The following is a 15,818-nucleotide window of genomic DNA, read 5'->3' on the forward strand; positions in this document are numbered from 1 at the left end:
GATATGGTGCCCTCTTCTGGCCTACAGTTGTATATGCAGGTAAAACATTGTATACATAATAAATAAATAACTTTAAAAAAAAAGTTTTTATCCCTTAGAGTCCTAATATGTTGGGTGCCCTGCTCGCACTGTGCTCCCTAGGAACCCCTCCATGCCGGCAGTGGGAGCGCGGCCACTCACCTTGTACAGGATGACGAGCAAGGCCTTCAGCCACATCTGCCTGATGTGAGGCTTTAGGGACCAGAGGGAGCAGCGAGGCGGCTGTTGGAAGGAATGCCGCAGCTGAGGGCAGGAGCAGTACTTGAGCACCTGAACCACAAGCGGGAGAAGGTGTTTGCCCAAGTTAATGTTATAGTCCATAACCTGAAATAGAAGAATATTAGCAACTGAAAGAAAAAACCATAAATGGCCAGAAGTAGGGGGTGGGGATCGAGCAGCCGCAGCACACACAGAGGCACCTCACAAAGTACCAGTAGGAATAGAACACGTACATGAAGGGGAGGCGTTCAAGCTCACACTAAGTTTTAATACTTATAAATTAATAGTTTGTATCTAATTATTTATTTACTTCATTATGTGTTGAAAACCAAGTCACATCCATTAAAATAAAGTATTTTTTGGAACAGAAGATGCACTTCCTACTCCCCCAAAATGGGGGGGGGCAGAGGGAGAGGATTAGGGTATGCTTTATGGTCTGATTGCTATTTTTACTGTTTTTCTTCTTTTACTGCTCTAAAAACAGGGTACGTCTTATGGTCAGGTGCATCGTATAGTCCAAGAAATATGGTACCTATACCCATCACAGCGGCTAACTAGGACTAAGCTTGTCTAGATGAATGTAAACACTTGCATGAACTATCAAGGGCAAGGGCATTGTTTGGGCAAATCTGCCAAGAGCAGAAAGTGGTCTAAGCTTCTAGAACAGCAATTTAACAAAGCGCATTCAGAACTAAGTATTTGTCCTCTGTCCCAGCACCCAAGTGGACCTGAAGGAAACAATTAGACCAGTGTTCTCAAGTGTTTGTACAACGACATTCAGAATGGCTTTGTTGCACCAAATTGAAAATTAGCTCCACGTTCAACAATTAATTAAATGTTATTTGTGCTTGGGTATGGCGGTTCATGCCTAGAATCCCAACACTCAAAAGGGTGAGACAGCAGGATGAGAAGCTAGCCTGCTCTACATACTGGATATTAGGTTGCAATGTGGGATTCTGTATCAATAAACCAAAAAATAAGCAAAATAAAAAAATCTTATTTGTATAAAAGAATACTTTGTAGCCATGAAACAGAAGATGGTATAACCTTATCACTATGATACAAACTTCATAATGATTAATTTGGTTTTTAAAAGTTATATGTATATTAGTATAGTATATATAATGTTGTATATACTTTATTTTTTAATTTTTATTTTTTGAGACAGATCTCATGTAGCCCAGGCTAGCCTGCAGGTAACTATCCTACCTTTGCCTCCTAAGTGCTGGGATTATAGGCATGTGTCATTTAGCCCACCTTATATATACTTGTTTGTTGTTTGCTGTTTTGAGACAGGTTTTCTCTGTGTACATCAAGTATTCTGGAATACTACAGAGTAGTCACTCTAAAGACCCAGCTAGCTTATAGTGAAAGAACCACCTGCATCTGCACCCAGAGTGCTGGGATTAAAGGTCTACCACTTCTGGCTATATAATTTTATTTTATTTTATTTTATTAATTTATTCATATTACATCTCAATGGTTATCCCCTCCCTTGTATCATCCCATTCCTTCCTCTCTCCCACTTTCCCCTTACTCCCCTCCCCTATGACTATGACTGAGGGGGACTTCCTCCCCCTGTATATGCTCATAGGGTATCAAGTCTCTTCTTGGTAGCAGAGTGCCACCAGGTCTCCCCATTCAGGGGATGTGGTCAAATATGAGGCACCAGAGTACGTGTGAAAGTCAGACTCCACTCTCCCCTCCAGTGTGGAGAATGTCCTGTCCATTGGCTAGGTCTGGGTAGGGGTTTGAAGTTTACGGCCTGTATTGTCCTCGGCTGGTGCCATAGTTTGAGCAGGACCCCTGGGCCCAAATCTGCCTATCATAATGTTCTACTTGTAGGTTTCTAGGACCCTCTGGATCCTTCTACTTTGCTATTCTCCCATGCTTCTCTCATCTAGAGTCCCAATAGGATGTCCTCCCCTCTGTCCCAGTTTCCTGGTTAGTGAAGACTTTCATGGGACATGCCCCTTGGGCTAGTATGCAGATATAAGTGAGTATATACCATTTGAGTCTTTCTGATTCTGGGTTAACTCACTCATTATGATCATTTCTAGCTCAATCCATTTGTCCACAAATTTTGGGAATTCCTTGTTTTTAATAGCTGAGTAGTATTCCATAGTGTATATGTACCACAGTTTCTTTATCCATTCTTCTACTGATGGACACTTAGGCTGTTTCCATGTTCTGGCTATTATGAATAAGGCTGCTATGAACATGGTTGAGCAAATTTTCTTGTTGTGTGCTGGAGCATCTTTTGGGTATATTCCAAGGAGTGGAATAGCTGGGTCTTGCGGAAGCCCTATTTCCAGTTTTCTGAGATAGCACCCAGATAGATTTCCAAAGTGGCTGTACTAGTTTGCATTCCCACCAGCAATTATATAATTTTATTATAAAAACTATGTCAGGCCAGTGAGATGGCTCAGTTGGTAAGGGTGCTTGCTGCCAAGCCTGATAACTTAAGTTGAATTCTTGGAAACCACATGGTAGAATGAGAGAAATCAATCCAGCAGGTTGTCCTCTGACTTTCACATAAGTGTCATGGCACTCAAAAAAAAAAAAAAAAGAAAGAAAAAAGAAAAAAGAAAAAAGAAAAAAAAAAGAAAAAAGTTGTCAAAGTAAGCTTTAAAAAATATGGCTAGTTACAAACATGTGTGTATATGTTTGGGGTCTGTATAAGTGCATGGAATATATAGCTTTACATGTTTTTGAGTGTTTCCCTCTATTCTTTCTTATAAGTGTATGAGAACACAGGGTGTATGTGTGTGGACATATTTGTGAACATTTTCTGTATGTGTGAGTGCATGGGACGTATGTGTGTATGTGTTTGTGAGCACAACCCTGAGTGCGTGTGTAAATGTGTGCAGAACGAGGCCACAGACAATATCAGGCACCTTCCTCAGCCCTTCTCCACTTTATTCTTTTAGACAGCGGCGTCTCTCATTGAACCTGGAGCTCACCAGTTAGCAAGGCTGGGTGGCCAGTGTGATCCAGGAACTTCTGTGTCTCCACTGCCCCAGTGCTGGGTCACAGATGCACACCACCCATGTCTGGCTTGGGCACTGAGGACTTGAACTCAGGTCCTTGTGCTTGCTCACAGGCATGTACCCGGCTGAGCTATCTTAGTGCCATTGTACACTTAAAGTAGTTCAGTATTGCATTACATATATTTTGCAAACATTTTCTTTATAATGCAAAGTTACTAAATCCTAATCCATCTTTATATTCCCCTTTACAGACTGCTGCCTAATACCAAGTAATCTCAACAAACTTTTACACTAAGCACCTAAATGGAATGGAATGCCTGGTTTCTATTAAAAATAAATAAATAAATAACAAGACGCCTAAAAGCATCGTTACACTTACTTGGGCGATTCCTGCAATAAATGCATTAAAGCATGTTGACAGGCGCATCTTTTGGGGTGCAATCATGAAGCAGCCTTCCTGTTGGTCGTAGCCAAGCAAGACGTAGAGGTGCCTCTTCACGGTGTTGAAGGCCTTTGCGCTGCTGATGTCTGACTCGGCGCTGCTTTCATCCTTGGCCATGAACTTCATGAGCACTGTAATTAGCTGGTGAACTGTCTGGTGGTCAATTCCAGCATCTTCTGGGAGCAAGTCCTTGATGGTGTTGTCATTCTCGGGAGACTGTTGCCCTGTAAGGAACACAGTCAGTGTGCAGCTACGCCCCTCCCCCACCTCCTCAAGTGACTTCACACTAAGCTGTCACCTGACACTGACAAACCACCGTCCTTTCTTCTTCTACTGTGTACTTAAAGGTCTGTGTCCAGATGAGAAACCAAAAGGCACAATATGGCTCCTAAGCAAAGTGTCATCCCCAGAACGGAAGCTATTCTTGTCATCATTTACTCAGGAGTGACACAAAAGCTGAGGAACTACACAGCAACACTGTCTCCAGAGTGTCAGACAAGCACCTTGCACTTGGCAGTTCTTAACACAGCAGTGAAGCCGTATCCTCGGTGACTAGAAGAGAGAGGCTCTGCCCAGTTTGTACAATATGCTTGCAAGATCAACCCCAGAAATAAGAGGCTAAATTTCACCAAGCATAAAAGGATCCACTGGGGATTTTATTTAAATTATTGTCTCAATTCAATTATGTTCGTGAGTCAGCCAGGGCAGAATAATATTTTTTTTCCAAATGTTGGAAGGTTCAGTGGAGTGCACTGTCTGAATTATAAATGGCCAATGATAAGCCCTGCAGTGTGTAATGAGAGACACAGAGAGGAAGGAGTGACAGAGAGAGAGAGAGAGAGAGAGAGAGAGAGAGAGAGAGAGAGAGACATAAGCTCTCAGAAACATAAAAACATACCACATGAAGATGAGCTGAGAGTTCACATGGAAGAAAAAACACCCTAGTCCTTTGCTTCCTCTTAAGCTATGGATTACACCGGAGTGGCACCCCAGTCTTCTAGCCTGCCCCACCCCACCCCACCCCATTCTCCCCCACTATTTGTGGTCAGTGTGGGTGAGTCTCATTAGTTGTTTCGTATTTATTTATATTTGGGGGTTTAGTCTAAGCACTCTGCTGCCTGTCCTTTTGACAAACAACATTATAATTTCTAAATTAAATTAAAATTGAAGTTTTTGGGTCATAGCTTAGAGCTGGACACCAGAGTGTCCTCATCTATCTCTTCATACAAAAAGAAAACAAACAAAACAAAACAAAAAAACCAACCTGCTGAGTGAGGACAAGCATCGGGCACAGACTTTCACAACCCTAGCCTTGGTTGTATCTATTACAATTGTGCTAAGATGATGCGACAGCGATCCAGGCAGTAAATTCCAACCTTTGAGGACCCCGTGTAGGCAAGCAAGATTGAAGAAATACTTCCTTATGCTGCAGAACTGATCTGTCTAGCGGCCACTTTGCACTGTGACAATGGCATCAAGTAATGCCCAGTCAAAAGCTAGCTGTTACACTTCAGCACAGCCTGCCTGGGTGGTAGTTCCCCTGTGTCATCAGAAGGATTTTAACCTACCCACAAATGATATACAGGGAGGGGATGAGTAACAAGTAAAGAGAGGCAGAATTAACTAAGTCCAAGGGTCTCTAATACAGGAGACCTTCTGATACTAGTCACTACGGCCCCAAGATATCAACACTTTCTGTCTTATGAGTCTGTCCACGAAGGCATGCATACATGCAATATGCATACATGCAACATGCATACATGCAATGCACATACATGCAACATGCCTTAGAAATTCTTCCCCCTGCCCCACTAAAATCATTTTTAAAGCACCTAGGAATTTGTTTCTCACATGAGTAATCCATAAGCATCATTACACTGAGGCATGTATGTAGAGCAACTTATTCCAGTGAAAGACCAGGAAATGACCAATATTGCATATTACAGTTAATTGAATATTTATAAGATTTGACCAAAAGCAATTCTTATGTAAATCTCTGAAAAAATACATATATGTTTTTTAAAAAACATTAAAGAATTGTCTCCTTTGGGGGGGGCATGGAAATTTGGCTTGTCAGTTAAAAGCACCTAAGAGGGTAGAGGTTCAGTTCCTATCACCCACCATGCGGCTCACAGTCACTGGTGACTTCAGATCCCTCTTCTGGCCTCTGAGGCATCTGCATGCATGAGACACACACACACAGGCAAGCAGGCACACACAGACATACATAGAAAACATATTTTTTAAGAATGATTTTTTGATTTTTAAATTTCTTCCTTCCTGGGTATTATTTTACAACTAGAATAATATTGCTGCTTCAGGAAAATTGGTAAAAAGAAAAATGTGGCACGTGTGTACAAGTAGATTCCATGTGGGTCCACTCGTACCATAGCACCAAGCTATGCTGCTGCTGCAGGGCCTCAGCACTCAATTCCTTTAGCTCTGGGGTGCAGCGCTTAGGAGAGCACACATCTCCCAGACACGCCTGGCTCCTGTACTTCTTTGATTTCAGTCCTAATAATAAGCCAAGGACCTCAGAACAGAGAGAGTCCTGCCCCAGTTCCACTCTGTGTCAAGTCACAGGCAAGAAAACTAACTCATCAGACTTCATTGTACTTGTCCCTATCTCACAGGGGCATGCTTTCTTAACTCAGCAAGCCATATTTTCCCCAATGACTGCATACCATTTCCTATGTGTCCCCCTTTCAGGGACCAGTGCATCAGAGTGATGTTTGCTGCTTTTAGTCCGCCTTCCCTCAACTGTCTCAATGAAATCCTTGACAAGCTGTTAAACGCACTGATCCCTGTGCATAACGTAAAACACTATTTCCTAGTCCAGTAATCTGCTCCTCCCACCCTGGACACTACAAGTCTGCATTTAGCTCCTCGTCTTCCGTTAGAATAGTGTGGGTTCATGACAGATACTGCCTTCCTAGAGAAAAGTGGTCCACATCAAATCCCTATGAAAAAGATGGACTTCTATCACTACTTTAACTATCTATAAAAGATGTAAATTTTCCATTTTGAAACCGAATGCCTACCATACTTCCTCTAAGGCATGGTGGCAGTTAGAACAGCCACTGTGTTTCATTCTGGTCTCTGTGGCTCCCCTATCTTCCTTAACCACAGTGATTCATTTTAGAAGGCTTGGTCTTTATTTCCAGAAGTGAAAGTACAGACAACACTGTAATGCTCCAGGCAGAGCTAGCCTACCATGACGTAGTGTGGACTGGGTTCTCCACGGCAGCATGCTTGCAGAGTGGAGTAACAGACTAAAACTCTGAAGCAGAGTGGCACCAGGCAGGATCAGGGGCTGCCTTTCTAGATTTATCTCCTGGCCTTCCCACATAGCCGAAATGCTCGGCATTCCCAAGAGCTAGGACATCTGTGGATCTCAGAAGAGCCAACACTAGCCCACCCTCAGTGTTGCTCACAGCGGATCTCTTCCTTGCCAGGGTGGACTTTCACTCACTCTCATCTTCTGGTCCATGAATCTACTCCCCATAAGCTGCTCTTATTACCTAGGCCCACTCTCCTCTCAGTAATTGGATGTGGTCCCTTTATTCTGTTATGCTCCAAAGATAAGGAGAGAGGGGCGGTGGGAGGCAGTGGGGGTGGAAAAAAGAAGAAAGTTTCCTTTAGCATTTATCAAATAACTTTTATGCAAGACAGAACTTTATCTATTTGTTGGCTTTGTTTTCCCTGTAAAAACATGCACGGCTTGAAGGCATGGGCTACGACTTATCCATCTTAGCACCCTTCACAGTAGACGCTCACTGTTCATGCATGGCTAAGCGAACTGAATTCAAATAATGTTCCAGACCTTGTCTTCTATATAAGAGAAAAAAATTAGGATCCCAAAACAGAAAAAAATAATAATAATGTGGGGATATTCCTCTGTATGAATTGACTCACTGACCTTGCTGACCAAAGTAACACATGACAGTCAGGCAGGGAAGGCAAAGGCCACTTCCAGGAGTTTGCTCTGCATTTGGCCCAGACACCCCAAGGTCAAACAGTATGCATAAGGCTGCATTCCAACCTATGCCCTTACTCATCCTTTAGCTTAAGACTTTTCTCAAGGGATGGGATAACAATTGAGATGTAATATGAATAAATCAATAATATATATATATATATGACTTTTCTCATAGCAGTTCCAGTGTGTAAGCGTGTGTGCCCGTGTGTGTGTGTGTGTGTGTGTGTGCACACGCATGCATGCACACACTGGGAAGCCCTGGCTGATGGCTGGCGTCATAACCCCAGTGTTCCTCCTCCATACCTTTGTTTCTTCCCAGCCTATCTCCTATCACCATGTGTTTATACTCTGCCTGTGCTGGTTATTTAGTTATTTAGTAAGAAAGACTCTCATCTGAGAAAACACCTCCATCAGATTCCCTACAGTCAAGTCTGTAGGTCATTTTCTTGATTGATGATTGATGTGGGAGGATCCAGACCACTTGGGAGGTGCCATCCCCAGGCAGGTGGCTCTAGGTGGTATGAAAAGCAAACTAAGAAAGTCATGGGGAGCAAGCCAGCAAGCAGCATTCCTCCATGGCCTCTGCATCAGTTCCTGCCCCCAGGTTCCTGCCTTGAGTTCCTGCCCTGACTTCCCTTCATGGGGGACTGTAAGCTGTAAGATGAAGTAAACCCTTTCTTCCCTGGGTGTGTTCAGTCATGGTGTTTATCACATAGAAAACAAACTAGGACAGCGTCCACCGGGGAAAACCTGGATGAAAACCCCCTGTGTCTTTGCTGATGACATGCTCTCCTCCTGCTGCACCTGAAGGAAACTACCCTAAGTACTGCCACCTTCACTCCAGATGCGCTGGTCACGTTGATCTCCCTTACTTGTCTCTAAGCAAGTTCAGATTGTAAACACTTGATCATATATCCTTGTACTCTACGGTTCCTGGCATAGTAGATGCAGAAATGTTTGTTCAACAAAGTTACTTCTCAAAGCCATCTTTGTAAACACAAAGGTTCCTATAGAAACAGCTGGTACCTCCATGGTCAACAGGTGCTTTGCAAGCCAGCGAGATGAATAATAAATCATCTGCAGGACAAAAAAAGCTCAAGGAGAAGTTGTTTGAAGCCCCAGGCTTGGCCACTGAAGAGGAACCAGGAAAGGCCAATGCAAGACATTTTTATCATTTCTAACTAGCACGCAGCACCTTTTCTTCTAAGTGTAAATGGGTCTCCAAATGTCTCTACAGGCTGGAATAATGCAGGCTGTGAGGACTGGGATAGCTCTGGACTAGTCTGGAGTAAGTCTTTTGTCTGGACACTGTAGGTCACCCAGATTAGTGTCCTCATGTACCATAAGGCAGGGTTCATAAAACCTACTGAGGTGGAAAGCAAGCGGGCCGAGGCTCTTGTGTACAATCATTAGTCACATTCCAAATTGATCTGACCTTAAGCCAGGCACTAAGCAGCATGATGCAATGCTATCGGATTTTGGTTTTCGTGTCTGTACATAGAGTGAGAAACAAACCTTACATACACCCAAAGGTTCTGTAAAGTCAAAGCTGGGCATTTTGGTGAAGAGGCATAAAACTCGTATGAAATATAATTATATCCTCTTTCTTTCCAGTTTTTCATCCCAAGGGATGAGAAACATGGCATAATTAAGCATTTTACTTTCGTGTGATTGGCACTGTTTACTCGGTATTGTGTGATCGACCCTCTGAACCATGAACTCAACTGACCTTCAGTGGACACTGTAGACACACATAGTATTACTGAAAATGCACTTTATATAACTGCACAAACGTCAGGCCAGCAGCTACAGAGTCTGAAGTCAGAATGGGCATGTGCTGAGCTCCTGTTAGCCCTGGCCACATGTGTCATATAAACAGGGAGCTCAGAAACTCTGGGTGTGAGAGCCAGGTCTGTTGCCAACAAATGTGTGACACCTGTGCCTTTGTGAGAATCTCAGTTTCCTCTCCCATATGCTAGTGCACCTCCAGAGTCAACTATCACATTCTAGGAATGTTATTCACGCACCAAAGACTTTGGTTTCACTCCTATAGATTACAGATGAATGTAGCGCTTTACAGGTCTTGTTGGGTATACCATCCATCAATAGAAAAGCTTCTGTTTTATTTGCCATGAATCCTATGTAAAGGCTAAAATAAAAAAAAATTGTAAGGTGTAAACCCGAGACCCCAAAGTTCAGCCTAGACAGCGATTAGAAAGCTTTTTACTTCAGAATTAAATCACATCTGGTTTATTTCCAGCCTAATCAATAGGAAGTCTGCACAGAGGGGCTCGCTGCCTAGAATAAACAGGAATCTTTTCGTAGCACTTCTCCTTTATCCTGTATCATCTTCTGATGGGGCGTGCCTTGCCTTCCAAGTGAAAACATCACTATCCAGGAAAGTATAACTTAAAGATGCGACGGTCGTTCCACACCACCTTAAAAGCTGGGCCAACTGCCTCCAAGTCTAGGCAAATCTTCCTTGAGGTGGTGTCAACTGGATTCTCTTAGCTTCATAGTTAGTTTAAACGATGCTGCTACCAGCCCCTTTCCACCTGATCAGTTTCGGTGGAATAGTGAGTTGCCCAAGGCTTTTCTTAACCTCAGCGAACACATGGACATTTTTCTACACAGATGTAAGGGTCTCCTTTGGTTAGATTATTAGAATGGATAATAATAGCTGATGGCTGGCCTTCCGAGGAAGAGCAGACAAGAAGACCAGCCTCAAGATAAAATGAAGGAACTTTTATGCCACTGCCTAAGAATTTTTTCCAAAAGACTTCACTGAAGAGGAACTAGACGGTCCCCACCTTTCTTTCTTTCCTTAGAAGATTTATTTGTTTTTATTTTATGTGTATGAGTTCTTTGCCTACAGGCATATAAGTGCACTGTGCGTGGCCTATGCCTGGTGCCCTAGGAGGCCAGAAGAGGATGTCAGAGACCCCAGAACTGGAGTTCCATACAATTGTGAACCATCACGTGGTGCTGGGGATTGAACCTGGGTCCTCTGCGAGAGCAGCAAGTGCTCTTAATCGCTGAGCCATCTCTCCAGCCCAGATCTCATCTTTCTAATGACACTGAGTATCATTGGATCCGAGGTTCTTGTAAATTCCCCTCTCTTTCTCTCTGTTTTATTCTCTCTCCCCAAAGAAGAGATGTGTATAAATTAAGGAAGAGGGGCTCAGCCACGGGTTTACCATTCTTTATCATTTGATCTCTTTCAAAAGAGAAAGGAGACTTTTTGCCACCACCTATTTCCTATATTCACCATCTCTAGGACCTTTTCATCTCTCTCACTCCTGAATTCCCATGTTTCCAGCATCTTTTTATAATATGCAATTCTCATGATCTTCAAGGTCTCCTTACGTAATTTTCCCCCCTCAGGGTGTCAGTCAATACCATTCTGAAAAGTTTTAATTTAAAATTATACTCAGATGAAAATCCAAATGTTGTTAGAATGACACTTAGTGAGCCTCTGAGGTTCATGTGACAGACATGCAGGAAGCTCAGGGCCCTCTCAGTGAATGATGGCACCGTTTGTGTGGGCAGCATTCAGTTAGTAATGTCCTTGCCAACATCTGCTCAACACTTGGGAAACGTCATGCTAAGTTATAACCGGATAAGGACCATGTCACCCCGAATAAGACCTTTAAATCCTCCAAACAATGGAAATGCTCCTGAGAAACAAAAATGCTCAGACTTGCAAGGAATTAAGAGCAGCTCTGAGGATGAGCAGGTGGTGACTCAAACCTTTCGGGATGCAAATGAAGCGTGTGTTTTCCCTAAAGGAAACTGTTATCTATGAACACGGTGTTTCTATGTGTAGCTTACACATACAAACAAGGCATTTAGCAGCAAGGAGTGCAATCCTAGTCACGCCTGCCGTCCAGGGAGAGGTGGGCAAGTGTATGCTTCTTACTGGACCAAAAGTCAATGGGATCTGAAATCACCAGCCAAGAAAACAATGCGAAGAATTGGCACACCAGCGGTTCAGACACTTGAGACCCTTGGGGGCTCACAAATCCTACTATCACTCCGGTCCAATGAGAAACACTGGGTTCTCTACCTCGTCCACCTATGATGGAGACACTTGCACATGGCCCCTCAACATCAGAAGTACCCACCTGGTGTCTGTTCAGGTGTCCCACCGAGAGCCGGGGCAGACTGCTCATGCCTGGTCAACCTCACAGCTTAAAAATCAACAACAACTCTATTGAGATAAGCATTAGAGACAACTTGAGCCTAGACAATTACTCGGTGCTGGCTGCACTGGCTAGGAGAAGCAAGCTTAATTTCCTTACTTGTAATTGACATCACATAAAAGATGTTCACTCCAAAATTTTTTGTGTTTTGTTTCTGATCTCAAGAAAAAAAAATCTCTTAAAGCATCAAAATGGCTGTGTACATTAATTAACAAGGAACAGGAATAAATAAAATGAATACCCCCAAACTAGTCAGTTAGATTATTAAAGGGCTGGGAAACTCATATAAAAGTTGCAGTTAATTTAGTCTAAGGTTGCTAGCCTGGATCTGAGAGCAACTTCTCCGGGGGCCATTATGAATTATTCTTTGGTGTGATTAACTTTGCTCCCTGAGAAGCTAAGGCTATTAATTCCTTAAAAGGCTTTCTACCGACTCTTCTAAGATTCAAAATACCACATACACAGAGCTGGTTATAAAACAGAAAAATGTAGCAAAGAAAATCAACTCATATTTATGATTAACATGATTATGTTTATCAAGTTGTTGCTAATAAATGCCAATGAAAACGCAAATCTTGGGCCGGGCGTGGTGGTGCACGCCTTTAATCCCAGCACTCGGGAGGCAGAGGCAGGCGGATCGCTGAGTTCGAGGCCAGCCTGGTCTACAAAGTGAGTCCAGGACAGCCAAGGCTAACACAGAGAGACTCTGTCTTGAAAAACAAAAACAAAAAAAAAAAAAAAAAAAAAAAGAAAAGAAAATGCAAATCTTTCTGCTTCGGACAGGAGAAGTGTGCTTAATACAGTGTTAACTGGTGGATTTCATAGGTGGTATTTAAGATTAAATCATTTAAATATACTCATTCATTCAGCAAATCATTTAAATGTTCTCATTCAGTCATTCATTCCGTGATTTGACTCTGCAGGCTTTATTATTTGCCACTTATGTGCTGTCATTAAACACTTGTATCTCCCTAGTCATTTGGTTACTTAAGAAAACTCTCTTTAAGAACATAACATAAAGACCTTTATAAAATAAATGTGGGTGGTCTTTTTAAATTGACAACAAAACTTATTTCCGTTTGTCAGTTATCTGAGGTTGAATATGAATCCAACTTCTGTTTAGCCTCATTTTTCTTTTTCAAAAGCCACGATTTTGACTGGTTTTTCTGAGTGGTTGTGTAGTTGTTCCTAGCACTCATGAAATGACAATCATTCAAAGGTTGAACACTGCCCCTTTAGCTGCGTGGCTTTTGTTACCTAAGTCTCATTCAGAAACCACTCAAGTTCCCGAGCTGCCACGCACATCCTTATATTCTAGCAGTCAGAAATAAATTTCTCCTCTAAGCCTTAGGCAAGGCAATCGTGGGTTCGCTGCCTTTACATTTCAGAACTACTGCTACATCAGTCAGGAGTTTGCTGCACCCACAAACTAGAGAAAGCCACCCGTGACCTTTACATCCATGGAGTGGTTTTCTCAGGGACCAAACTTGATGAACAGGCTCGGTTCTCTAACTGCGCTACTCTCTGTGAACACTCAACAAGACACATTAGCTCCCGAGAGACATTAAACAGATGTCACGGGAGGAAGAAGAGAGATACTCAACGGATTTTGGAGGTCAGGGTCTCAGGGAGGGAGAGCGCCCTCTTGGATTCCGCTGGCCCTTTCATGCTGTCCCTCAGAGAGCGCACGCTCTTCTGCCGGTTTCTTGCAAAGCGCGCTCTCTTGATCTTCCACAGTGCTGCATCGCTGAGGTTGGCAACATTGGTTCTCACAGCCGTGATAGCTTTGCAAAAGGAATTAAAGACATTACTCCTTTCCTTGTCTGGACATGTGATACAGCTATTTTTGAAATAATCCATCTGAGTATAGCTTTGGGACAAGAAGACATCTTTCATACGTGCGTGAGCCCCCCACCTCCCTCTATGACCATGACACATCTTACCTTAAAACATCATGACTACTGTCTATTATGACTATCGCTTTTCTGTTTGACTTGTGAGGTTTGACTATCTAATTCTGCTACATTTTCCTCATGAACGTAGCACGCCTTAAGCAACTAAATAATGAGTAGATGGGAGTTTGCACAGTACAAATGTGTCTCACAGAACTGCGCATAGACATTCCCAACATCACAACTGGCTAATACTTAAAGAGAACAGTCCCAGATGGTTACTATGTGTCCCCTGGAAAGGGAAGAAAATTCAGATCTGAGATGGCTACAGCATGAGTAAATCTACAGATTAGCAAAGCACTCAACAGTTGATGGGCTGAGTACGTGAGGTCAAGACATCCTCTTCCCTGTGCGGAACAAGCTGCACGCCAATGTCTTAGCCGGAACTGTTTCCGCCAAGTCTTTTTGCCTTACTTACTTGTAGGAAAAGGAAATTCTTTGTTACAATCCAAATGCAGCTGAGCTTCCAGAGAAAGCGTCTCAAATCTATTGACAAAGAACTCCCAGCTCAAGGCAGGAATATCTTGCTTAAGAAAATGCAAGAGTAAAAGCTTGCTCAGGATGGTGGGTCGGTCCTTCACCACAGTGTCGAACTGGAAGTCAAGGCAAAGACAAAGACCCTGGAAAAGAGAAATCAGACATGAACATCTAAGAGTCTCTAAGAAAACAACACACCACACGGTCAACGGAACAAGGCAGCGTCCTCAAGGCAAAACGATTCCACTGGGATCTTTCCAATCCCAGGTGTTAGAGGAGAAAAATGCATAAGCAGTTTCTCCTGATTTCACAATGCCTCCTCAATTTTAATCCAGAGATGTGGACTAAATGTATGTCATTCATTTTCTAAATATTAAATGACACCCACTTCATTCAAATATCTGTGCATCTTTTTAAAAAAAAATCTATAGTTTTCAACTGAGAAGCATACTTTCACCATTACATTGTATTTTATTATTGTGTGTGTGTGTGTGTGTGTGTGTGTGTGTGTGTGTGTGTGTGCATGTGTGTGTGTGTGTGTGTGCACGCGCACATGTGCACACATGAATGCTTATACCACAGCACATGTGAAGGCCAGAGGCAACTTTTGGAAGCCCATTCTCTCCTAAAGCAGTAGGTTCAGGGAATTGAACTCAGGTCCTCAGACTTGTGCCTCAAGCACCTGTACCTGCTGAGCTACCTCACTAGCCTCTAAATTACATTTGAGGACACATGGGAAAATGGTCATTATATTTCCTCACAATTCTAGCTTGTGAGTTTGTAAAAGAACAAAAAATCCTCCTTACTTCTTGGAATATGAGCAAAAAAAAAAATACATTAAGACATTTAAAGGGGAAATGGGTGGAACATCTACTTTTCTTTCTTTTTACCATTTTCTTTCTTTTTATTTATTTTTATTTTATGTGCATTGGTGATTTGCCTGCATGTATGTCTGTGTGAGGGTGTCAGATCTTGGAGTTATAGACAGTTGTGAGCTATCATGTGGGAATTGAACCCAGCTTCTCTGGAAGAGCAGTCAGTGCTGCTGAGCCATCTCTCCAGCTTGGAGCATCTATTTGTCTAGTCAGTGGGCCTTTCTTTTAAGCTGATTCAAAGTTTAAAATGTTAAGTTATGCAGCCATCCCATTAATCCATCCCATCACCACTAATCGAGTAGCCCTGAGCAGCAGTAGGCCATCAGCAGCCTGGAACGTCAACTGGGAAGAACCATCTAGAAGACTGGGCCTTGGGCAGCACAATCCTGTATTTTTTTTCTAGCCCCTATACAAGTGGCCCTTTCTTCTTGCCTTTGTATTAGAGAGAATGAGGGAAGGAGGAAGGGAGAAGAAAGAGTGGGGTTAGGAACATGGGCTTTTTTATGCCGCACACTGGCGTCTGTCCCAGGTCTCACTGTGACTCTGGAAACATAGCTTCACCTTTCCAACCTTCAGTTTCTCCAACTGTAACCCTGGCGGCCTACAACAAGCTATTCTAAGGGCTGTGGGAGGTGATGCAATA

The 15,818-nt window shown here is 42.9% G+C and overlaps 1 protein-coding gene across 9 annotated transcripts in view; it reads right to left on the reverse strand.

The window, feature by feature from the left end:
- Positions 1-15,818, reverse strand: part of UNC79 (unc-79 homolog, NALCN channel complex subunit) — a 243,657-nt gene that overhangs the window by 79,172 nt on the left and 148,667 nt on the right. For 6 of the 9 annotated variants that reach the window (XM_084793187.1, XM_084793186.1, XM_084793185.1 and 3 more), the window contains exons 25-29: positions 14,242-14,443; positions 13,476-13,655; positions 11,794-11,859; positions 3,628-3,914; positions 181-363 (exon numbers count right to left, since the gene is read on the reverse strand). In XM_084793187.1, coding sequence (XP_084649313.1) covers positions 181-363; positions 3,628-3,914; positions 11,794-11,859; positions 13,476-13,655; positions 14,242-14,443 — 918 coding nt within the window. The remainder of the gene's footprint in view (positions 1-180; positions 364-3,627; positions 3,915-11,793; positions 11,860-13,475; positions 13,656-14,241; positions 14,444-15,818) is intronic. The other 3 variants (XM_084793188.1, XM_084793182.1, XM_084793181.1) reach the window with 2 other exon arrangements.

The sequence above is a fragment of the Acomys minous genome (genome assembly GCF_964271855.1).
Source record: "Acomys minous genome assembly, chromosome: 8".
Taxonomy (NCBI): Eukaryota; Metazoa; Chordata; class Mammalia; order Rodentia; family Muridae; genus Acomys; species Acomys minous.